Source organism: Mangifera indica, chromosome 10, assembly GCF_011075055.1.
Source record: "Mangifera indica cultivar Alphonso chromosome 10, CATAS_Mindica_2.1, whole genome shotgun sequence".
NCBI classification, from domain to species: Eukaryota; Viridiplantae; Streptophyta; class Magnoliopsida; order Sapindales; family Anacardiaceae; genus Mangifera; species Mangifera indica.
The window spans coordinates 6,736,476-6,763,074 of NC_058146.1; the positions used below are offsets into that span (position 1 = coordinate 6,736,476).

The 26,599-nt window shown below is 29.5% G+C and overlaps 2 protein-coding genes across 3 annotated transcripts; one reads left to right on the forward strand and one right to left on the reverse strand.

Moving 5' to 3' along the window:
* The first annotated feature begins 6,453 nt into the window (after positions 1-6,453).
* LOC123226712 (putative phosphatidylglycerol/phosphatidylinositol transfer protein DDB_G0282179) lies at positions 6,454-9,415 on the forward strand. The gene is made up of 4 exons (XM_044651248.1): positions 6,454-6,668; positions 7,259-7,360; positions 8,051-8,211; positions 9,156-9,415. Exons 1-4 carry the CDS (start codon positions 6,578-6,580, stop codon positions 9,261-9,263), a joined length of 462 nt encoding a protein of 153 aa, XP_044507183.1. The 5' UTR covers positions 6,454-6,577; the 3' UTR covers positions 9,264-9,415.
* Positions 9,416-14,292: 4,877 nt separating this feature from the next.
* LOC123228110 lies at positions 14,293-18,025 on the reverse strand. 2 transcript variants are annotated; one of them, XM_044653337.1, is made up of 4 exons: positions 17,267-18,024; positions 16,678-16,833; positions 15,904-16,593; positions 14,293-15,646 (listed from the first exon to the last, which is right to left on the reverse strand). In XM_044653337.1, exons 1-4 carry the CDS (start codon positions 17,621-17,623, stop codon positions 14,525-14,527), a joined length of 2,325 nt encoding a protein of 774 aa, XP_044509272.1. In that variant the 5' UTR covers positions 17,624-18,024; the 3' UTR covers positions 14,293-14,524. The 2 variants fall into 2 exon arrangements, with proteins under 2 accessions (XP_044509272.1, XP_044509273.1); XM_044653338.1 differs by lacking the exon at positions 16,678-16,833 and having other exon boundaries at positions 17,267-18,025.
* Positions 18,026-26,599: the final 8,574 nt, after the last annotated feature.

Genomic DNA, 26,599 nt, shown 5'->3' on the forward strand with positions numbered 1-26,599 from the left:
ATTCAATGTTTGTGAATTGTTCATGAAGGATGAATGATCACTCAAGGGCAAGAAAGTAAAATTGATGTCATAAATTCTCGTGCATCTAAGACAACGGTTATTCATAAACAGAAGTTATTAGATTATTGTTTTTTTAAGAGAGAGAGAAACATGATATTAGTGGATAAAATTGCTACAAATGCTCATGTAATACCATAGGTGTGTAGTAAGGTTATTTTAGTTATTTAAATGAATTTGAGTTAGTTTTGTATATATGCGTTAGAAAAAATTAGTTAAGTTATTGAATTTGTGAAAAAAAGACTGTTGAATGACTGTGCATGAAAGGTGCATGCACATTCATGTCGTATCAAAGGGATGAGTAAAATAATGTGTCATGTCAAATAATTTAAGCAGATGAAAAGACTATTCATTAAAGTGCACAACTGTTTCAATGATTATTTGATTTGAAATCTATACAAAGAGGCATGATCTGCACAATATCTATAATTTGATAACACATATCACTTTTTAAAATTGATATTTCTTATATTTTTCCATGACTAAGGGAGATTAATAAGAAGAAGAAGATTAATGACATTGAAGACCTTTAGTAGTGTCCGAATAAGTAAGATTAGATTTTTTTTTTTCCTTGAATTTATGGAATGTAATGGATTGAAAATGTGTTCTTGTTATATTTTATGATATGATGATGTTAAAATGATGAATAGGGATGTAATTTCTACAAGCAAATGACCGTATAAAGGACATGCTCAGTCATTCATCGATTAGGATAGATATGTCAATACATAATAGACAGTGTAATACCCTCAAATACGTTTTAGAGGTATTTATATCTTTTGATCTTGTTTTGAGACGTTTCCAGTTTTATTCCTTAAATGTACATGTGGAAAATATAAAGTCTCCTAGATAGAGAGGTTTAAAGTCACCCATGAAAACATGTTTTTCTTAGTTGAAATATGTTTTCTAGAAGGTTATTGTGAGGAGGCACCCGTGACATAGGTTATACACCCACAATAATTTTGGGTAAGTATAGTTATGGAAGAATAGAGAAATTTTTCACTCCATTAAACATCCTTTGTATTCTTAGTAAACTTTAAACTTCAAACAATATCCTTAATGAAAAAGTTTAACTTTAAACTTTGAACTGTATCAATTAAATAGATGTACCTATAGTAATAATTGTTTGTGAAATTTAAAGTAATTAATATCTATTCGATTAAGTTTAATTGTAGCAAATAATAACTTTATCTAGTTTAACTTTAGGTTGTTGGATGACAATAAGGCAAGAAAGCGTCGAATACCCTAATCCATATTATCCCTATCTCCATTAAGAAAACCTTTCTTCGTCCCCACCCCATCCCTGATACAAAAGAAAAATTCTCCTTCCCTTCCCCACAAAAAAAATAATAATGAAATATTTTTATTAAGTGTCATGACATATTTGTAATACTTTAAAACTTATAAAGATAATTTAATATTTAAGGGTTTAAAAAATATATAAGAGAGGGGATGAGTTGGGAAAGGGACAGGTCAGGAATATGCCTATCTTTGTCCTCATCCTCATCCTCACCTCTATTTTTATCGAAAAATCTTCTATCCTTTTTTGGAAAGAGCAGGCTAAAGACCTAGTTTAGAAGGTCAAATTTTCATCCCTAGCTATAACACCAATCTTTCACAACTATTGATGAAAGTTTCCTTGAAAAGTTAAGAATTAGTTTTTCTATCAAAGATCTAGATCTAATTTTATATATACATAAGGAAGGTAATTATAAAAGAAAGAAGATAAGTTCTTATTTACTTTTGTCACTTAAAAATCATGCAAAATGAAAAGCTCATTCGCAGTTTTTAAATGAGAGATAAAAATGAGATATTTTTTTAAATGATTCCCCCATCCTCTCTCAGTCGTTGATTTTCTTTCTATTACTTCGAAAGTTTGACTCATGTTAAGTGATTGTAACCAACTAAATTACAACTAAAGTAGTTGGTAGAAATATTAATGGCTGTGCGGAGGAGTCTTATAATTGGCTGGTCAAAACAAATAAAGTCTTTGTTTACTGATCTTTGTTCACAAGCACAAAGACACATGATAATGATAATATGTGCTTTCTTTTGTTTTTTTTAAAGGCCAAATAACTATTTTCCACCCAAGGTTTAGTAAACTATAAATTCTCATCTTTTAAGTTTGAACGTCTAATTTATCAGTTGTTATCCATTTTTGTTAGTAAATTTTGTTATGTAGAATGGTAAAGATGTTATTTTAACATAAAATAATAAACCTTTCAAAAAAATATTGAAAATGCATAATTTTCTTCTATCCACAATATTTACGCTTTTACCTTTCTTCTCTATTTTATTTTCTCATTACTGTCTAATTTTCTTCTTTCTCTCATTTCTATTAGTGAATTTTGTTATGTATTACATTATATTAATGCAAACCAAAATAATTAAATATATTTAAAATGTAGAATTTTCTCATATCCATAATATTTGCATATTTATCCTTCTTCATGTTCTTAGTTTCCCATTACTATTTCTTTTTGTTCTTTCCCTCATTAGAATATTTTCAATTAATGTCATTCTATCTCTTTCTCTTCTTTCTTCCACTCAGTTCCTTTCAACAAACATCAATATATCACTTCCTCTTCTTTTTCCCACTCATTTCTTTTCAATAAATGTTAATCTATCTTTTTCTATTTTTTTTCCCACTCAATTTTTTCAATAAATGCCAATATATTTTTTCCTCTTCTTTCTTCCAGTCATTTTTTTTTCAATTCAAGATTTTCCTAGGAAATTTAAATTAAAAAAGTGAGGGTGAAGGTGATAAAAGGAAAAAGATTGTTGGAGGTGAAAATGATGAGAGGAAAAGGATGGTGATGAAAATGATGAGAGGATATTGGTTAGTGGTGTTTATGGTAGAGATGACTAGAGGAAAAGAATGGTTAATGGTAGTGTAGCTGGTGAAGATGACAAGAGGAGAAAAAGAATGGTCGACAATGGTTTTTCTAATGAAGATAAGGGGAGGAGAAAGGGGATGGTTGGTGATGATATTGCTGATGAAAATAAAATAAGTAGAAAGAAGATGGCTAGTGGTGAATAACTATAGATGATGAGAGAAGAAGGAATTAAAAAAAAACAAAAATAAGGAAAAAAATGATTTTTTAGAAAATGAAAAATAATATATTATAATTATTGGAGTATAAAATGACTACTTAAATTTTCAATTTTGATAGGGGTATTTTTATTCTTTTAATAAACTTAAAGACTTTGATCATTGAAATTTGTATTATATAATGGGGACATTTTCATCATTATAATAAGAAATGATAAAACAAGAATTTACACTGAACCAAACAAAATTTACTATGAAGTAAATGACATGTGAGAAATTAAACTTGTCAATCTTAAAAGAGTAGAAAAATATCCCATATGTCATCTACCTATTTTAGTAAATTTTGTTATGTGGAAGGGTTAATATGTTGTATTAAAACAAACCAAAAAAATTAAATACATTTAAAATATATAATTTTCTTATATCTATAATATTTACACAGTTATATGTCTCCATGTTCTTAATTTCCCATTACTGTTTCTTCTTTTTCTTTCTTTCACTCAAATATTTTCAATAGATGTCAATTTAGCTCTTCGTTTTCTTTCTCCCACTCAATTTTTTTCAATGAACACCAATCTATCTCTTTCTCTTCTTTCTCCTACTCATTTCTTTTATTAAATGTCATTTTATCTCTTTCTCTTCTTTTTCCCACTCAATTTTTTTATTAAATGTCAATCTATCTTTTCCTCTTCTTTTTCTCACTCATTTTTTTTTACTTCAAGTAGATATAATTAGGATTATTAGAAGATTTTCCTAGGAAATTAAAATTAGGAGAGTGATAGTGAAGATGATGAGAGAAGAAAGATTACTGGTGGTAAAAATGATGAGAGGAGAAGGATAGTTGGTAATGAAAATGACTGAAGGATAAAGATATTAGTCAATGGTGTTGGTGGTAGAGATGACTAAAAGAAAAGAATGATCAACAATGGTGTAGCTAATGAAGACGATGAGAGGACAAAAAGGTTGGTTGGCAATAGTGTTACCAACAAAAATGAAAAGAGGATAAAAATGATGGCTAGTGATGGTATTTATGATGAAGATAAAAGGAGTAAAAAGATGATGGCTGGTGGTTCTTAGTGGCGAAGAACTAAAGATGACGAGAGAAGGAATAAAAAAAAACAGATATAATGAAACCCAAACAAAATTTACTATCAAAAATAAACAATGGGTGAAAAATTAAACTTGTCAAACTTAAAAGAAAATTAGCTTAAGTTATACATAAAATCAATTCATTGAATCCTCTTACAGTCTCTACATAAAAGCATTCTTTGAAAGTACTTCAAAATCCATCAAAGAATAAAAAAAAGCTTTGTTTGAGAAATTTAAGTTTTCTTAAGTTGAAATTAAATACAAACTAAAATTTAAAAAAAAAAATCAAGAGGGTGTGCTTTGGTTGTTGATGGTGATTAAAAGATTATAAATCAGATTTCCAATAATCAGATTGATGAGCTTATGCATTAAAATGCAAATGCATGCAGCATAATATTATAGCAATCTTTCTGCAAGGGCAAGAAAAGTATCCTAGAAAAACCAAAATTATATGCTCAGTTTTGACTTTATATTATTTTTGCTTGGTTTTACTTTGTGGTTACTTGTATAATTTTACAATTCATTTATTTATAATTATCAGATAATATAAATTATATAGTAAATATAACCTCGTTAAGGATCAAATAATTGACCCTCATATCCACTAAAGTGTATGATATAATAAATACAAAAGAAGTATAACTTAAAGAATTTTTAACGTTGTCTTGAGCCGATGGTTGGAAACATACACTCACATTATGTTATTAATCGATGTTTATAAAATATAATACATCCTGAAAAAGATATGACTTCGAACAGAAATCTTTCTAGAAAGGTCATCTGCGCTATTTGAAATTGCTCTCAACATTAGTAACTCTTTCTATACGTACATATCTAAAATATTATATCAATTATCTCTCTTTATGCCTCCCCCTCTCTGTACAAGGAAAAAAGTTACATTCAAAAGATTAAATTTTAGTATTCATAATTCAAATATGATTCTAAAAAGAATATTCTGAGACTAATTGAATTATTACATAATAAGCACATGAAGAACATTATCTCAGTTTGGTAGAAGAATATAGTTTTTCCTTGTAAACATTGGGAAAAATAGAAAAATTATCTTGGTGATACTAACGAGATGTGTCATTCGGTGAAGTTCTTCTTACTACTTTATAGTAAAAAATTTATCTGTAGTCCTAGATGATTGGTGGATAAAAGACATGTTTAATCGTTATTATCATAGTTAATCATTGATCATTGTCGGAAATATATTAGATTTATAAGTGTGTAGATTGAAACTCATATTACACAAAATCAATTGACTTGTGTTAAGGTCCAATCCACCACACTTATATACCACTCACTTTACTTACTTTTATTATATGTGAGACTCTTTTTTTTCTAGTCTCTAACATTATCACTTAAGTACAATCACTATAGACTATTAAACTTATCATTTGACTGAGTTTTTTTTTTTTTGGATGGGTGCATATCACTTGTATCTAGGAACACTTTACGTTATTAGGTTCACCATTTAACTTGTGTTCTGATATCATATCGAAAATATATTAGATTTATAAGTATAAATATTAAAACTCATATTATATAAAACTAATTATCTTATATTAAGGTTCAATTTACCACACTTATATACACTCATTTTACTTATTTTTATTAGATGTGTAACTTTTTTTCTTTTAGTCTCCAACAATCATAACCTACTAGTATCCATACAAGCATATGCAAATAGGAAGAAACTTTCACGTTTAACATGTACATGATAGAAATTGTTTCTACTTTCAATTTTGTTTTTAAGATTATTTCATTAAATCTTAAATTTTTAAATTACATATTAACTTGTGAAACTCATGTCTAGAATGTGAAAAGAAAGAAAGAAAGAAAGTGCTTGGAAATTTCTAAACACTTAAAAGGATAAAAATAATTATTGCAATAAGATAATTTATTCATCTCAAAATGAACAAGAAAATTTATAATAAGTTATCCAAAAATGTGAAAAATAAAATTAGTAAAGTCACATATTCAATACTTATATAAATAAATAAAAAGCCAAAAGAAATAGGAAAAATGCATTGAAACCAAAATTAGGGTAAATATTGAAGAAAAAATATTGATCTTTTTTTCACCTAACGGTCTTCGCAGAATCAAATCCAACTACCAATTATAGAGCTCAGAATTGTCTGTATCCGATCGCATCAAGTAACTAATTCACACCGTTCGATCTTCAAAACTAGCCACATCAACGGTGAAGATGGCATACAGTTTCTACAATCGTTGCACCGACTCGGACTCGAATGACGAGTCCCCGAGCCGCCTGTACTTCCTTCATATATTGAAGAACTCAACTCTCTCTCTTAGAAAAATTAAAAAAATCGTAAAATCAAACCCCTAAATCGGAGTGATTCTTGTGAATCGATCATGGAGACGATGTCCAAGTTCAAGCTGATGATCATACTGTCTCTTTGTTTGGTTGTACGTTTGACTCAAGCGAGGGACGTTCAGTACTGCGGTATTTTTCTGTAATTTTGCTTTGATTCTTGTTGTCTCTACTGCTTTAGATTATTAATTCAATTTTTTGTTAAAATATTTGAATTAGGTTATTTTTAATTTGAGAGATTGTTCGTTTGGTTCTGTTATGTTTTGTTTCGATTATTTGGAGATATGTGATGATTTTGGAACTAGAAGCACTTTTGAATAGTTGAAAGTAGGTCTTGTTTCAATTGTTCTGTGTTTGGATGAAACATACGGGTAAGTCAAGCAATTGAGGAGTATTTGAGAATTACTTAATGAATTAATGTTGTTTTGGTGAAAATAATAAAATACAATTATGGTAATTTAATCAGAAGATATATATATATATATATATATAAAGGAGATTCTAAAGCTTATATTGGCTATTAATTAAAATTTTAATCTGATAAGTTTTGGGTTCAGTCACCCTTAGAAAGTGTTTTTAAACATCCCAAATGCGCTTTGCTTGTTGAAAGCTTCAGGAAGAGAAACTCTTTATTCAGGGATATTTTTTGTCTTTATTTTTATTTGTTTTCAGTACAATTAATTTGGAGATGGTGAATTAATCGGCTTCATTGTTGTTTGTAGATAAGAAGGCTGAGTATGGTGTAGAAGTCAAAGGAGTTGAGATATCTCCTGATCCAGTGGCAAGAGGCAAGACAGCTACCTTCAGCATTGCTGCCGCTACAGGTGTCATCTAATTATCATTTTCTTTCTTTGATTCTTTTAATTGATTACTTATTCTTACCGTTAGTGATTTGACTACTAAAATTGTTGCCATCTTCATTTTATCTGAATATGCAACATTGGTTTAACCATGCATCTTGTAGTGTCAACTCTTGAAGAAAATATTTTTAAGTTTATCTTGTGCTTAAATTTCCTTTATGTATGTTAATGTAAATAATCTTTGTATGCAATCAAGAAAAATGTGCGTCTATGGAAGTGCCAAAGGAAATAATTGTGCTACATATTTGAATTTGTCACATATTTGACAATTTTTGTAGCAGTTCATTTGATTTATGTAGTTCCTTTACATAAATGCTGGCCACACATTCCTCAGATATGAAGAATCGATGCCATTTGGTTCATCCTTTTAGATTCTTCTTCATTTTGAAGGATTTTGCGTGCACACAAGGGGATCAGAAAATATGCTTTCCATTTCTTTGTTATTAATTTTGCTTTTATGTGGTTTTTTCTTTTTTTGTTTATGTTAATTGTGCTCTTATGTGTTTTTTGTGTTTATGTTCATAAGAAAGATGAAGCTAGCAGATTTGTTTTTCACCTTCAAAATTTCTGGGGCCATCTAATGAGAGCCAGTTGTTACATTGAATTTCAATTTATTTTTTATGCGAACAAGACTGCTTTGTATGTTTTATACAGATAATGCAATCTCTGGAGGAAAACTGGTGATTGATGTTTCATACTTCGGATGGCACATCCACAGTGAGACACATGATCTTTGCGAAGAGACGTCCTGCCCTGTATCAGTTGGCGATTTTGTGGTCTCTCACTCACAAATTTTACCTGGATTCACTCCACCTGTAAGTCAGGATCCTATATGGTTATTGATTAAATTTTTACCATGGAAACAATTTGTTTTTAAAAAATTTAGAGCACATGAAACTGAATCAGACCATATTCAAGTGGATTGGTCCAATTAGCAATATCTTAGTTCTATTGTGAAACCTGAACAGTAACTGCTAAATTTGTTTGATTGGGATAAAAAGCTTACTTATGCAATCGGAAGTCACATGTTTGATTTGAAGCAAGACTTCTAATAATTTTTTCAAACCAGTCCATGTTCTTGTTGACCTTGCACTTGAGGTTTAAGTAATGAGAAAGTGCTTTATAATCTCTATCAATCTGTTCCTGGTCTATTTTATTGTTGCTAGATCTTAGTCTTCTTTCTCATGGGTGCTATATCTTAAGTCTACTTTTTGCTAAGTTTTTATCCTTTTCTGGCTATATTTGTGACTAGCTTTTCTTCTGGACTCATTACTTCTCCAGAAGTGTGGCTATCTGCTATCATTGATCATGTTCCCAAACAATTTTGGTTTGTAACTTTTTCTTGGCCTTAATATTTCTGCTTTTACTGAATAAGCTTTAATGAAAAAGGAAAGAGAAGGGGATAAAAATCCAAATTCACCTAATGATTTTGGTGCAACTGACTCTCTTCTTATCCCATTTTTGCCTAGGTTTTTTACATTGTCTTCTTTTACATATTTTCTCCTTTCATTTAGCCATCCTTCATTGTTTTGTTCAATTATCAGTTTGGAGAAGAAATGATAAACAGAAGATGGAATTATTGTTGTTGGTTTAAGTCTTGCTTTTGCTGCTCATTCTAATGATCTAATCAAATGGCATTGGCCAGCAGGTTGATTTAGACGTGATATAATGTGATGTTTATTCTGTCAAGCAAAGAGAAGAAAAATTAGTTACCATCTATCTGCATTATAACAATTCCATTAAAAATTCGGTTTTGCAGGGCTCATACTCTTTGAAGATGAAAATGTTAGATGGAAACAAGAAGGAGCTAACGTGCATTGCCTTTGATTTCGATATTGGATTTGCATCCTCAGTGACCGATAGTTAAATGCTCAAAAGATTTGTTTGCTCCAATCTCTTTTGTCTCGTCGCATATAAAATTAGCATGTAAAGAGAAAATATTCAAACTTGGTTTGTGTGATGTGTAACATTTACCAGAAACTTAAAAGATCAAAAGAACTTCACTTAGGAGTTTAATCATGTTTCGTATTTCGCAGTGCATCGCATATAATTTGATCCTCAAGGACAATGCTTTTTTGAAAGAAAATGACTAGGGATTAGGGATGGCAATGGGGAGGGGCGGGGAGGGGATATCAATCCCCGTCCCCGCCCCGTCCCCGTTATGGGGATAAAAAAGAATCTCCGTCCCCTCTCTGCGAAGAAAAATCTCCGCTCCATCCCCTCTCCGTCCTCGCGGGGAAAATTCCCCTTCCCGTCCCCGTCCCGTTCCCATAGGGAAAAATCCCCTCCCTATCCCCGCGGGGAAAAATCCTCTCTCCATACCCGTAAATATAAATTTTAATTTCTTTATGCATTTCAATAAATAAAATAAATCATATTCTCTCAAAATATAACTTACTACAAAAGCTATAAAATATTCATTGTTATTTTAGTTCAAATACAAAGTTTTCATAAAATTTAACAATATGCAATAATCAATCTCTTCATTAGTAGCTCTTCATGTATGTGATTTAGGATAATTTTATAATAACATTAAATTTAACACTTTTCATTCACTTCAATTGGTTTTATCAAGTTTCTAATTTGTTTTTTTTTTTTTTGTGTAAAACCTGGTGGATTCACTAACTAAGTTTTGAAGTTGAAATAGAATTAATTTGGTGCATTTGCATTTTATGATAATGAGATTCTGAAGTTTTTTTTAATATATTATATTAATAGTTCAGAAATTAGTAAAAACTGATAATTGATAATTCAAAAATTAGTAAAATTAAAGTTATAGTTTTAATAAGTCATAATGTAACAATTTCTAGAACTTAATAGTTTAGAAATTATTATATTACTATATTATATCTAGGGGGTGGGGTGGGGTGGGGTGGGGTGGGGTGGGGTGGGGAGGGGAGGGGCGGGGCGGGGACATATGTATCCCCATCCCCGACCCGTCTCCGATTACGGAGATTTTTTTCATCCTTATCTCTGCCTCTTTCCCCGTTTTTATCGGAGAATCCCCTCTCCGTTAAGGTTGGGGAGGGTCAGGGCCCCTAAAATCCGGTCCAAATTGCCATCTCTACTAGGGATGACTAAAGAAACTCAATGATCTAGCTTTCAATTGTTAATTCATACTTTAGAGTCCAATTGTAAAGTTGTGCAAAATTTTTGAGCATACTAGAAAAATCAACTAGAGAAATGGTTGGATTAGTTTTATGTTTTCATGTGTGGTTGCTTGAACATATTTTATAGCAGTCATACAAAGTATGTTTCACTGAATGAAGGTAGAGGAAACATTATGATTTGTGTCAATTTGAAATGTTTGGTGAAAAATAATGGATGACACGGAGATGAAAATGTATCCATTTTGAGTACATAGATGAATATATATTTATATATGTCGTTATGTGATTTAATAATTTTAAATTAAGAATAAAATAATATTTAATCATATAATAACATATATAAATATGTATTTATTTTTGTACTCAAAATAGAGATATATAGTATTACTTTTTTTTAATTGTCAATTTATAGATCATAGCGTTGAGCCGGAAAGAATAATATCATACACATAATTTTGTACATAAATAATAATATATCATCATATAATTAGTTTTAAAGGTAAAATAATTTTATTAAGCTACAGGAAATTAAATTATTGTTGTCTTTAGAAACATAATATAAGCTCTGAAAATGATTTAAAAAATGTCAATTTGATAGTTCTCTGCTGGAGAACGATATGTTGACCGATAAAAGGAAGTCATTCCCCTTCGATGATTAGATTAAATTGTTCTAAACCAGTATAATTATACTATTTAGTAAAAGGCCAAATAACTCCGTCCCAGCCAAGGTTTGATACAAATTATTTTTCACTCGTTAACTATCAAAAACTTAAATATTTACTCATCTATTGAATTTTATTATTATTATCAAGGATAAAATTATCATTTACTAAAATATTTTAGAAACCTAAATATTTATCATATTTTCTCCCTCTAAATTTAAAAATCTAACAAATTTTTCTCAACCCAAAGTTTGAAAATTCAATATTTTCTCGTAAAGTTTTTCCAACCATCACAACTGACAGTCGAAGACCACAATGACGGCATTCTTTCTCCCTCCCGATTTCTCTTTTAATTGTGCTTTATTTTTGGCCATCATCAACCGAAGAAACTAGCTGACAAAAACAAATCGTTCATCTCCATACGAAGGCGCAATTCATCTTTGTCTGGAAATAAAAAATTGTCTTTATCGATCGATTTTCTTAGAGGGTGATAGTCAGAAATAGAGCAGAATTAAGAGAGAAACCGAGAGAGAGGGAGAACACTATTATCGTCATTGTCTCTTGCCACCAGTAATGTGCTTGAAAAACCCTAGGGGGAAATTAAGTTTTTCAAACTTTGGATAAGAGAATTTGTTATTTTTAAATATTGGGGGGGTGCACATAAATGTGATAAATTTTTAATTTTCTTAAATATTTTTATTAAATAACAATTTTACCCCTGAAGTAATAGTAAAATTTAACTGATTAATAAGTATTTAGGTTTTTGATAGTTAGCTAGTGGGAAGTTGGGTTTGTATCAAACATTGGGTAGGATATAGTCATTTGGCCTTAGTAAAATTATGTACACACAAAATAAGAGAAGGGAGAAAATAATATTGTACACTTTATGGATTAGTAAAACTGATAGAATACTAAAATTTTTAAAAATATTTGGGTTCAAAACTCATTTACTTAATGCAACGATTATGAGTCTCATTATTATAACCTGAAATTTACCTATATAATCAATCCGAATGGAGGCATTGAAGAATACTCTAATTGTTAATATTTTTTTATGCATTATTACTAAATGTGATAATTAATTGTATTAACCTAATATATACACATCTCTAATGTTATATGCCATATTTGAAAGAAATGTTTGGAATTTTACACAAACTTTGGAATTGCAAAGTTATGGCTCAAAGGAAATTTTGTGGCCTAAAGCCTTTATTTAGCCCCATTTGAAAATCAAAGAAGTTCTACTTTCCCCGTGTGGATGTGGGTTATATTAAATAGTAGTGTTATATACACAATTTTTATATATAATTTTATATATAAATAAAAATATATCATCATATAATTAGATAATTAAAAGTTAAAGATAATACAATACTCAATTACATAGTGACATATCATTATTTTTATATAAAATTATATATATAATTTTATTAAATATTAAAAATAATAATAAGGGTTAGCGTTACCACCACCTTTTGGAATTTTCCAAAACAAATTTCAGCAAATTCAATGAATCTAGGGCCTAATAATAGATAAAGAAAATCAATCCTATTACCAAATAAATTTAAAATATACTACAAGATGCACAAACTCTATAAAACAAAACAAATCCATTTGTACAAATTGATATCTCCTAATATGAATAAATGTGTTTATTTGAAAACTCACACTCAATAAATATTTAACAAATATAAACAATAAAATTATATATACAAATTTTGAATACATAAATAATGTGTTATTATATTAAAGAATATCTAATCACACAATAATATATTATTTGTATACTTATTTTATGTACTCAAAATATGTAAATATAACATTGTCATATATAAATAATTGATGTATTTTTATCCGTTCGCTTGTAGTGGTCTAGTTTGCAAAAAAAATGTTAAAGCTTTTTCTCAATAGTTGTAAGTTGTATGAGCAACCACTTTTAAAGAAAGTATTACTTTTGAAAAACTATTCCAAGGTATTTAAAATCGGAGTGATGATCAAATTAGTTATCTTACTGATTTACAGTTTAACAGATTGATTCAATCTATTTTTAAATTATTATGAATTGTTTAAATAATATAAATCATTTAACACATTTTTTTAGTATAAATTATATAAAATTTATTAGAAATAACTTCTTACAATTGTCAAAACAGCAAAATATATTTGTTTATTTGAAACATAAATTTTAATTTAATTAAATAAAAAAACTCAAAAAAGCAAAAAAGAAAAACCAATTTCAAATATATTCTCTTATATAAATAATAAGATATTATTATATAATTAAATGTTATTTTATTTTTATTTAAAATTATTTAATTTTATTATAATATATCATTATTTATATATGGATTTAAAAATATTATTTAATATATAATAAATAAATAAATAATGCATTAATATAATATAAGTCAAAAAAGGACAAATATGTAAAAAAGTTAAAAGCGACTGATTCCAATAGATGAGAGAGACAGATGGCACGCCCAAGTTAATTACTGCTTATTGTTGAAACTTGGAAAAGCTGAAAAGCTAATTACTGCCTGTTGAAACTTGGAAAAGCTGAAAAGTGGTGGAAGGTTGTCAACCCTGTTCAACTGATTTTAATTGGTTCAGACTGTACTTAAGATTAACTCTTTTATTTATGAAAATCGGATGAACTGTGGGTAGGTTTCCAATTAAACCAGATGAATCAGCTAGCTGGGTTCAGTTTAATTTTCAAAACATTATTAACATTATTATAAACTGTGTACAAAGAAAACTGTGTATATAAATATATAATTTAAATAATAATAATATATTATTATATGATTGGTAATTTAAAATTAAAAAATATATCTACTCAAATTTTTTCTTTAGCCTGGGGACCTCACAACGCTAGGAGGCAAAATATGTAAACGTTGAAAGAAACTGATTCCGGGAAACCTTTGGTGGAACAAATGGCAAGGAAACAGGGGAGAGGATATTCTGAACTTGCATTATAACAAGAAGGGAAACTTTGGAATGAATGAAGTCTTTCATCAAAAAGGAAGTTGAGAATATTGATGAAGCTTTTTGCCATGTGAAAAGTTTCCTATACAGCTTTTATCATTTGAGGAAAGACAAGGAAAGGAATGTTTTGTTTTAGAAATGAGGACAATAAAAGTTTTTGTAACATTTCAACACTGCTTACAAGAAAAACAACTCTCTTTTACTCTTTGTTAACACATTCACATCATAACATAATATCCCTATGGTAAGAAAAAGGCTCAAACAGGTTCTTCTTTGTCAACCCATTCACATCTCACAAGATACCTAAAAAAAATGGAAAAAAGAAGAAAGAGGTTAGAGTAATAACACTTCCTACAATTTACATTAAGTCTCTACTCGGCTGCAACTGTTGTGGGAGCTTCAACTGATTCTGGTGTAGCTGTGATCTGTTCCAGTGCAGGAGTTTCCAGTCGGGGTTGCAGGAACTGCGTGTAGTGGAATTCAATTTGTAGCCGGTGATGAAGAGGTGTTGATGCCATTAAACCTTTCTTGATGTCTGCCTGTAATTCACGAATTGGAATTGCAGCCAAGAAGCTCTTTATGTACTCCTTGCAAGCCTCTTTGCCACGGCACACAATCTCCTCTACCCCTTCATTTTTTACTGGTTCCTTATTCTTGGTTACCATTTCACTGGAAATAGAACCTTCCTCCTTTGCATTGACCTGCTGGACCGGCTGGTTATTTGGCTCTGATGTTGATGCAGTAATCTGCTGATCACCCACTGGTTTTTCATCATTTGATTGACAAACATTTGGTAGTTTATGAATAACACTATTGTAGTCGAATTTCAAAATATAAGCCTGATTGCATCCCTCATAAAGCCTCTCCCCTAATGTGTCAATTATGTAGTAAGCTTCTGGTTCAATCTTGAGAACAAAAAAATGATCATTCCAGCTAACAATATATATGTGAGGTTCGTCATTTCTTGGACTTTCTGATCCTGCACAGCTAATCTCATCCCAAATGTTATCAAACGACATTGCACCATGCAAAAAGTCAAATCTTCCCTCATCCATTCCCTCTGGATGAAAAAACCCAACAAATGACTTTCCTGATATCACACCAAGAGGGCGTACTTTTGCTTGGAGGACTGTTTCAAGATCAAAGTGCTTGTCAGGAAACCTCTCCCTATAGGTTTCGTTCTCACAAAGGTTCCTCCATTCCAACGAACCATCTCTGATTAGACTATCAAATTGGGACTTGATAGGCATAAGCCCACAGTTGTTCTGGAACCAATCAGCTATTACAGCAACAAGGGCTGTACAAGCACTCTCACCTGCTGCTCTCTCACTCCGCTGATCAATTGAAGCAAAGAAGACCTCACTTTGAAGCTTCATTTGACCATCACGGCTTATAATTTCTTTGTGCTCCCAACTTCCTATGGCAAAATTGTCATCCCCAAATTCAGAAACTGAAGATCGATTTGCAGATAAATCATCATCTGTTTTGAGTATCTGCCAAATGATTGCACAATTAGTACATAAAAAGAAAAAATAAATAGTCTGTGATAAACTGTGGAAGAAGAGAATATTAAGATACTGAATGTCACACAAACATTACATGTTTTATATCCTAATCACTATCATCTTACAAAATAATCACTGCAATTTCAGTCTTGATTATTTTTCTTTTCTACTTTGTAGGAAAAGTATTTCATAAAAACATTAGCATACACTATAAAAAAGAGAAAAATCAAAGAGTTTATTCTTACCGCATAAGAAAAAGATTCATCAGAGCTAAGCTGCCGACGATCGAAATCAATGTCATCCCCACCTTCTTCCCCATAACCCTTCTTTAACAGTGGTTCTCCTTTGGATTTAGGAGATCTGAAGCTTAGCTTTCTCTTCCTCCAGGACAGTAGGCTGCGCTTTGAACTTTGCAACAAAGATGGCTCAGCGACTGATACTAATGGATCTTCAGGATGTGAGCAACCAGCATCAGACTTGCACTTGCTATAATACACCCAATCCTCATCTTCACCATATATCCTCATACTTGAGTCAAATGATCCTCTGGCACAATTAGCATAAGCCAGTGGGCTATAACTAAACGACTTCCTAACACTGGCTTCCTCCTTGCCCTCATCTGATTCTCCTTCCTCAAAATCTTCAAGTGAGTCAGAGTCAAACGGGTAGCTATATTCTCCATCCTCACTTCGTGCAGAGCACCTGCCCTCACTACACTCTTCCTCCCGGCAGGCCTTCTTTGCTTTCCTGGTAGACACATACTCCGTAAAAATCTTAACTTTTCTCAGACCAGCTTTAATTGCAGAAAGTTCATCCTTCTCAGTCGGAGAAGATTCTCCTGACTGCAGAGATGGTGATGCAACAGGCACTATGGCTGTCTGCACTGGCTCAGTGGTGTCTTGAGCCATTCTCAGCTCCAGCAAGCTCAGAGATATCTGCACGGTTGCAAACTCAACATCAATAAAACGCAAAGCAACCAATTACGCTTTCCCACAAGAAAAATACTATAAGACACATACACAGAGCAGGAGATGTGACTCGGCAGCACCAGAAGAGAGAGTAAGAGGCAAGTTAAACTCAATCTCCCTTTCTCCAGCTGAAGCAGCAAACTCTGCAAGGTTTAGTGTCGCGGTTGCCACGGCGGAAACCTTGCTTTTAGGCCCCTGGTTCAAGCCCTGGATTAACACATACCCCTCAAATATGAGCTACGCAATCTTACAATCAACAAACACACAAATTCCTATCACAGATAAATGATCAAATCTCCTGATATTCAGTAACAGTCAAAATGAAAATAAATAAAATAAAATTCTAAAATAGTCATGTCTCAAAAAACCATTACTGCAGATGTTTTTTACCAATTCATTTGCAAAAAAAGGAAGAAGAAGAAGAAAAAAACTGCACCAATTTCAATCTGCAAATTAATCCCACATCAAGTTATCTCAAATCTTCACTAAAAATTTAAACCCACTAATGTTAATTTTAAAAAGCAAATTTATTCAGAAAATATACATAAATCAAGAAATGGCCAAAGACCCATCGAAGATCATAGAAAATAAGAAACAAATTAAAAAAAAAAAAGAAGAAGAAGAAGAAAGAAAAACTCACATTGAAGACTCTGAAACCGATCTCCCAAGGATGAAAAACATTCTCTTTATAAGCAGAGAAAGTACACAGAGACTGAAACTCTTCGTCCCACAAAACGACACCGTTTTGGCTTTCGTTTTCGCTTGGATTTAGTTGAGCTTCTCTGGTGAAGTTCCTCTTGACCCTTCTTCTCAAAGTACTCAAGGCCAATTTGGGACCCTTCCAACGAATCTCGACTGCTAATCTTTCTTCTTCCATCTTTTCAACACCTTCCCGCACCAGATCCCAACCCTCCATCCTTCGTACTACCAGTTTCACCTCGCACTTCTTCGTCACAAGAGGCGGCCACGGCCGCCATCTCATCATCTTCACCACCATTTCTCAGACAAAACCCAAACCCAAAACCCAAAAAAACCTCAAATCCCTTTTAAAAAAAAAAACTTGTTTCGAAAATCACACAATGTTTTTAATTCTTCCCTTGACTCTACACCCAAAACAAACCCGAAAAACAAAAAATCCTTAGAAACTCCGAATTCTTAAGAAACGTGAAGAGAAAACAACGGGCTGTTCAAAACTCTTGTGGGAAGAAAATTAGTGGGATAGAGAAGAGGATTGAGCAGAGATTGCGAAAGATATTGCCAGATAAAAAGGACTGAAATGAACAAGAGAAAAAACAATATGCTGTAAAGTTTGGAGAGAGAGAAAGTAAAGAAGAAGAAGAAGCGAAAAAGAGAGAGACTCCTCAATCGTGATTGTCGAAACGTTGGAGGAGGGGTTAAAAGAGCAGGGCGAATTTATTATAATTAGGAAACTCAATCAGATATTTCTTTAGAAATTTTGGAAAAATAATTAAAATATTGAAAATTATAGAATTATGAGATTTTTTGCATCAGCAGCTCCTATAAGTCGGGATTTATTTTCAGTAAAGATTAATAAAATAAATAAATAAATTCCTAATTATAAATTATTTTCAATTTTGGTGGCGTTAGAATTGAAGACAGCGAACTTAACGGCACCATAACGAGGTAGTTGAGTTGACTTCCGTTCTTCAATATTTGTCTTTTCCACGTTATCCGTTTTCGAGGTCATTTTCGGGAATTCAGATTTATTTCCAAAATACTGTCCGTTTTCGGAATTTACCATGGTGTTATTCAATTTAACAAAAACTTCACAACTAAGCAAAAAAAATATATCAAGAATTAAATTGGTTAATTATACTTTTTTCAAATCTTATTAAAATAGATTAAAATAATTTTAAACCAATTAAATTAGTAGATATTCCATATGATTTTTTTAATTCATAAATATATATATATATATTTAAAACCCAAAAAAATAATTTTAATTTCCTACTCAAATAAATATATTTTTATGTGGGCAAACTAAATAAAATTTGATTTTTTTAATTTTCTTTTTGTTGTATTAATAGTGGCAATAGATGGACTTTCCTTTAAAATAATTAAATTTATGGTATTAAAATAAATATGCTTTTTGCTTTTAGGAAGGTGCCTCGCCAAATTTGTTTAATAAATCTATTGACCAAAGGTTTATGAGGTAAGAATAATTTGTGAAGTTCGTTGAATCAAATATGTTCCTATTTTTGCACCTTACAAGATAAAGAAATTATTTTTTTTAATATAAAATGAAAACTTTTTTTTATTTTTTAACTAATATTTATAATAGGAACACGGCTAGTCATTTTCATTTATTTTATTGTTTTCAAATACTTATAAAAAAATAAACACTAATTCTTCAATAATGCCCGATAATCGAAAATTCAATTCAGTTAATTACTATTGTTTATTCGATTCAAAATTGATGACTTTTTAAATCAGTTTAGTTTCAATTTATAATTTTCTTCAAACTGAAAATTTAATTAAGTTTAAAAAATTATCAAACCAATTTAATTAACCGATTTTAAACACCCTTAATAAGAATTCTTATTAATTAAGTAATCTCCATTCTTTAAGGCAAGTTCCAACCCAATTCACTAAGATTTTTAAAAACCCAAATTAGAGTTTATTATTTCAAAGGGATAGCTTGACTGGTAAAAGATGAGACTTTATGTATAAGAAAATATTAGTTCAAATCTTTTTTAACGACACATTAATATCAAACTTTTAATTTGCTTATAGGTCAATCACTAGAGTCGGGATTTATCCTACTCAATGTGATTGATTCAATCCCAATGTGACACTCTAATTCGAATATAGTTCTTCGTTATAAAAAAAAAAAAAAAATTGGGGCACATACTATTATATAAATGAATAAAGTTTACCTTTTTTTGTTAATCTAACATTTTTATGACTAATTAACTCATTAATCACTTTAAAAATTTGATAATTTGATAGTGTGCTTCATGTTGTAAAGTAATTTTTCTTTTTATAAGAACTAATTAATTCATTTAGTTGATTCATTTGATTGTTGTGTAGGAGGTCTTTGATATTTAATTCCATCTTCATTATGATATTAAATCAATTACCAATTAAATTTCTTGATGAAAGTTGACTAGATTAAAATTATATTTACAATTGGGCGCATGCATAAACTATAAAATAGTCTTCCATTATAAATGAAATAAAGAAATTAAACGTTAGTCTATGGTCCTAATATCATTGTCACTCTCATGATATTAAATAAATGGACGCATGCATAAACTATAAGGTGTAGAATGTGAATCAAAGTCAATCACCTCCATAGTCAAAATTTTAATAATTTTATTATAAGGCTTTTCCGGGGATTCATAATAATGTATGATTTTTAATTTTCATATTTTTACAGTATTTTCCAGCTTAAAGAATTTTTATTTGAAACACAACTCTTTAAGAATCCAAGTCATCAAGACTAATGACCAGACACTAACTAGTGATTAGGGATCACTTAATCTCTTTACTATTTGACGATCAATAATAGGTATAAATAAACTTTTAGGTCTAATAAAAGATTTATTTAAAATCTATTATAGATATTTTTTTATTCTATATTTGTAATAATAATGAAAAGTTATTTTTATCTTTTTAATCGAAATAATTTTGTTACCATTAATATTTACTTTTAGTCGATAAAAATATGAACAACCCATTAGAATCTTTGGATAAGTAATAATTGATTATCCAAATTTGAATGTAATTTTTATTAGTAAAGCTATAAATATAAAGAGTGATTTGAAACAGAAGGAATCATGAGGAAAAGACAAGAAGAAAAACACTAAGTATAATTGGTAAAAGTCGCTCATAGCATGGAATATATCATAGTTGATAGTCATACTGAGAGTATGTTTATTCTGATCATTAGTTCGAATTACGTTAAAAACTTTCTTTCTTATCCTCTTTGCTATGTGATTTATTCTTTTTCATTCTTATCACATGGTTATAAACATAATAGATTTTAACCGAATCTTAACCTATTTGTGTAAAGTTTCTAAATTGAATGTGTTAGAATTAATGATAAGAAACCGCATTTGCAAAAACAAACCATATAAATAAGGTCATAAGACTTATTTTCATTAAAGGTTTAGTATCTTCTGTTTTCTAATAAAGTTTTAAAAACCTAAATATTTATTATTCACCCAACTTTTGTTAAAATCTTTTGTTAATTGTAAAGGTAAAACAATTATTTTATTAGTAATATGAAAATAAATAAAATTTAATTATATTTTTCTCTAAGATTTTGATAATTAACAATTTCACTTCAGCCTCAACATTTTCAAATTTGAAAAGTGATTTTTCCCCTCTTTCTAGGGATTTTTCCTATTCCCTCTCTAACAACCATCTCTAATATTAATGACTTCTTTTTCTCTACCGCCAATGAACGAAGACAAACGAACCTAAGAGAGTCTCAACGAAGAATGAAGAACAAAGGGGGGAAGATGAATCGCAACCTCAACAATGACAAACCGTTTCGTTTTCCATCTATTCAGCTTCGGGAGAAGACAAATCATAGGACTAAAGCTTTGTTTGAAGCCGATTCTCATCATTCAGAGCCAATTCTCTCCCTTTGTTATTTGTCGTTGTTGATGCTAAAATTCATCTTCTCTGCTTCATTCTTTGTTCTTTGCTGATTCTCTCCCACGTTCGTCAGTCTTCGTTCGCCAATGACGAAGAAAGAAGAGAAAGTTGCGGATGCCAAAGATAATGGCTACAGAGGGAAGAGGACCAAACCCTAGGAAGAGAGAGAAAAGTTACTATTCAAACTTGAAAAAATTGAAACTGAGGTAAAATTGTTAATTTTTAAAACTTGATAGAATTAAATTTTATTTATTTTAATATTACTGATAAAATAACAGTTTTACTCTTACAACTATCAAAAAATTTTGAAGAAAGTTAAATGATAAATAAATATTTAACTTTTTAAAACTACATAGATGAGAGTTTGAATATACACTAAACCTTAAGTGGGAATAAGTCTTTTAGCCTACAAATAAATTTGACCAATTGGTGATGATAACAATCATGTGCACCATCCATGGCAAATGCCCCCATGTGAATTTTTGCTTAAAAAGTTGGTGAGGGATCAAACCAATTTCCATCAATAAAAAAAAAAATTAAAATTAAATTAATTACACAAAACCACTCGTGCTTTACAGCTAGATTTTCAAAAAATTTAGTAGATTTTGAGCCTTAGAATTTGGGCGGCATGTATGATTTGATTGTTGGCCTTACAAGTTGAAACAAATTATAACCACACATCATAAAATTGATTAAGATATTAATCAACAGCTTAATGATTATTAATGATATGGTCCATATCCATGGACATCATACTTTACTAATCAAGATTTTTTATTTTATTTTAAATTTGGTTTTGAGTTTATCTCTAATAATTTATCATATGAATTTTTTATTATTTTTCTTAATTTTTTGGAAAATATTTCCCAATCAAAAGTAGTAATATTTATTTTTCACTTAAAATATAATTATAAAAAATTGATTTACCATTTTAAAATAAATATTAAATATGTATAAATCATTCTCGTACTTGCCCTAATAACTTTGTATCGACAAATTTTTTTTTCTTTTACGACCATTGGATTAAAAATTACTATTGTGGAATATTTTCCCAATTGTTTTGAAGCTTGTCTTGACCTAGTGCATGTAACATCATTAAGAACCGGATATCAAATTCATATTAAACTTTAAATTACTAAATTGTAACATTAATTACGAAATTTAATAATAACATTAAATAAAATTATATTGATCTAATTTTTTTAACGAATAAAGGATGCCTTCTTTGAATGGGTGCTTATGAAATTCAATTTAACTTGTTTATCCTTAAAAAAAGAATCTATCAAATGCTCTCCATCTGAGTCTTTTCAAACTTAATTATATATCATTTCCAAATTACTTTATTTATTTCTCTCAAAGAATTGGGTAGATGTGGTACTTTTTTAATCAAAAGATGTTTGAAAAGACATTAATAATAAATGATAAATTCCCTTTTTTGAGGGGTAGTTTGATGTTGAATTCGAGATTCGTTAATATCTGAGTAAGATAAAAATATTAAATTATTTGATTTAATAATTATTAAATTTAAGATAAATTTCTTTTTTTAAAGGGTAGTTTGATGTTTAATTTGAGATTCGTTAATGTCAAAGTAAGATAAAATTTTTAAATTATCTCATTTAATAATTATAAAATTAATTATTAAATTTAAGATTTTATTTGTTTAATATATTTAATTTGAATCTAAAAAATAATTTTACTCAGATGGGTTCCTAAGAAGAAAAGAGGACAAATATTTAGAGCATAATATTAATCAATCTATACCAAACCAACACCTTGGATTGAATTGGCAAATATGGCTATGGAATAATTAATGTGAACCACCCATATAAAATATAAATTAAATAAAAATCATCATATTATATAGTTTTTATTTTACTAATTAAATACTATAATATTAGATTATATGAAATTTGGGAGCCAAACAAATAACCATCACCATGTTTGTTCAAAAAAAATACTTGTTTGGTAAAGTTGGCAACCAATTGGCCAATGGACCCAATTCGCATAATTAAAATTATTTTTTTTTATAAGAAAGTTATTTTAACTTGATGTGGGAAATTCTAGTTTATATCTACATTTTTTTTTTCTACATAACAAAACTCATCCTATTTCTCAATAATTATATACATTATTTATATTATGTTTTAATTTTGATAATATTGGTGGGTAATTATATTGAATATATCAATTTCCTTAATAATATTATAATTATAGTAAAAAAATTAATTGACTCCAAAACCACAAAAAATGACAATGTTTTTAAAATCGGATTGATGATCGAATTGATTATTTTACTGGTTCATGGTTTAACTAGTTCAACTGAAAAATTAATCGGTTCAACTTATTATCAAATTATAACATATAAATTTTGTTTAAAAATTTGTAAAAAATAAAATCAATCAAGATACTCATACTTATGAAGATTAAAATATATCATTTCTAAAGAATAACAATTATTCATTTGATTTCAATGAAACAATTAAAATAAAAAAATCTCAATCTCATAATATAGAAAAAAACATAATTTTATAAATTATTGCCTATAAAAGACATTTTAATATATATGAAATATTTTTTTTTCTTTTTAATTTTTTCTTACAAACATTTAAAAATTCATTCAATTTAATAAAAAATAATTAAAATTTTAGTTAAACTCGATTTTTGATTGACTTAATTAAAAAAATTATTTTTTTATATTAACCAAATTAAACTTAAAGCTGGTTTTTGGTTTAAACAATTAAACCAACTGATCTGATATGGTTTTAAAATTATTGGAAAGTGGAGGAAAAATGGAGCACAAATCCTGTAAGGGTCAAAGTGGGTCCGCGTAAATGAGAAACAGACCAATGAAAATTACATATCAAAACCAAAACTGGTTTAAGAAGACCTGCCAATAAAAAGATGCCACGTGGAAAACAAACAGAACTTTCACCTCGAAGGAGATGGCGATCGCTTGACAACCGCATTATGGCGTGTGAAAACTCGACATTTCATCTATTATTTTATTTATTTTTTAAATCATTTTTATTAAAGGAATTGTTGTTTTATTGGCACCGGAATGTTACCGGTCAATTTCCACGATTTGATAATTCCCAAAATTTTAATAAAATCTTAATGTTTATCACAACCTAATCAAAATAATTTATAATATTTATTTATAAAAAAAACTCATTCGTAAACAAACTCATAGAACCAAACTCATTGAACGACATTTGAAAACATAACTAATTATAAGAATATTGACAAATAACTTCAGATATGGATGGAGTCTCTCGTTCTAAGGAAATATTCTGTTAATCTCTCTTTTATCTATATTTGACATATATGCATTAAAAAAAAAACTTTATACTATAACAAAACATGATTATTATCTTATTCTTATATAACTTAATAAAAAGGTATTTTTTGAACTTAACTTTAGGCTAAAAGACTATTTTTCACCCAAGTTTTAATATAAAAATAAATGTATATCTGTAGGGTTTTAAAAACTTAAATACCCAATTATGGCAAAATTTCTATTATAAATTTTAGTTAAAATTAGGATAAAATTATTGTTTACTAAAAAAATTTAAAAAATTAAAATTTTATCATATTTTACTCTTCAGATTTAAAAATCTCATAATTCTCCCATTCCACCCAAAGTTTCCAAGTTTTGAAAAGTGACCATCTCATCCCCTAAATCCCTAAGTTTTATTTCTCCTCTCACTGGCAACCATTTCTGGCGATAGCAACCTTTGAAAACAAGACAAGAGAGCCGACGCTATCTTTAACAAAATATCTTTGTCTCCATAGATGAAAAGACGTTGTCTCTTTGTTGATAGAGACGAAGAGGCGTTGTTTCCGTCAATAAAAAGGCTTCTTTTTGTTAATGTTTAAAGAGAGACAAAGATCTTTGTCTCTAAAGTATATAAAACATTATTTTATATCTATAAAATATATAACAATTGATTATTTTATCAAAACTCATAAATAAAAACTGCTCGCTGTAATTTGATAGGCAAACTATTACAATTGTTACAGCACCAAACTTGATTGACAATGGTACATTTTAATATTATGCAAAGAGTTGACAAGTGTGAGTTTTCGATAATTGCAATGAATCACTTTCATAAAATTTTCAGATTCATAATAATGCTTAAAACCGGAGATTTAAGATCTGTTAATTCCGTTCATACTATGTCATACTATGTCAAAACACTTTTCCAAAGTTAATAATAACATAACCATGATAGTACCCTAGCGAGTTGTGTTCAATCCACACACCTATAATTACTTTCATTATAATGGATAACAAAGTTAATTAACCAATTGTAATTATCAGTATCAAAATTTATCTTACACAAGACTTAAAATTACATATATCAATTATTAACAAGAAATTTCAACAATAATTTGGTGTTAAAAGGAAGACCCTGTGGAAAATACCAACGTATCATTAATCTTTGGCATATTGCTCTTTTGAATGTCTTTTATAAGACAAACAAAGTTCATGACTTGTTAATCCTAGACAAAGCATCTTTCCGTAAACTTTGCCCCCAAAAATTGGCAAAGAGAACCTCAAACAGTTGTATCCTCATGCACATTCTTGACGCAAGCAACAAATGGCTTATGTTGTTAAGAGGTGTCATTGTATAGGAATCTCTTAAGGCATTTAACCTACCAAGGGAAGACAACTTATATTGTAAATGTGTCCCCTAGTGATACGCTTTTGATTTTGAAGTGAAAAGGTTTTTCAACTTTGAGTAGTCTGCTTTGTTTCCTCACATATCATTCCACAACATATATTGATTTACATCATGTTGTCAATTGAGAATGTGTTGCTTGCACTCAATATGTGCCTAAAACCCCATTGGAAGCTGAAAGCTTATATCATAACGATAACAATTATTAATATGTTGTCCTTAACACACAATTGAATATTAATAACACCACCCTAATGATAAAAAGTAAGGACCTTGATCCCTTCTAATGATTAGTCGTGTAAATGAATCATAATTTTTTAAACGATTATCACTCATTTTCACTGATTTGAACAATACTTATGCACCCCTAGACAAGGGATCTCAAATTCTCTCCAAAGTGTATAATGCTCCTTACTTGCAACAACCTTTCACCAAAGGTACTCCTAACATAGACAAAAGCATAATGCTTTTGAACATAGGGCCTTAGAGTCTTATTTAATATGTGACACACAAATGACTTGCAATTGGTCCTTAAAGTAAATGTGGGTACTAAGTAAAATATATCTCTCTCTATTTAGATATATTATTTGTGAAATGCCCTCATGTGTTGACACCCAAATTGGTTTGCTAGTCAACACAACATACTGAAAATGTGGATCAGAGTG

Coding starts and splice junctions, on each gene's coding strand:
- LOC123226712 (XM_044651248.1), top strand. CDS start 6,578: ATGGAGACGATGTCCAAGTTCAAGCTGATGATCATACTGTCTCTTTGT. Junction 7,361..8,050: donor CAGCATTGCTGCCGCTACAG/GTGTCATCTAAT, acceptor TGTTTTATACAG/ATAATGCAATCTCTGGAGGA. Junction 8,212..9,155: donor TACCTGGATTCACTCCACCT/GTAAGTCAGGAT, acceptor TCGGTTTTGCAG/GGCTCATACTCTTTGAAGAT.
- LOC123228110 (XM_044653337.1), bottom strand. CDS start 17,623: ATGGTGGTGAAGATGATGAGATGGCGGCCGTGGCCGCCTCTTGTGACG. Junction 16,594..16,677: donor AGTCACATCTCCTGCTCTGT/GTATGTGTCTTA, acceptor GCAACCGTGCAG/ATATCTCTGAGCTTGCTGGA. Junction 15,647..15,903: donor ATGAATCTTTTTCTTATGCG/GTAAGAATAAAC, acceptor ATCATTTGGCAG/ATACTCAAAACAGATGATGA.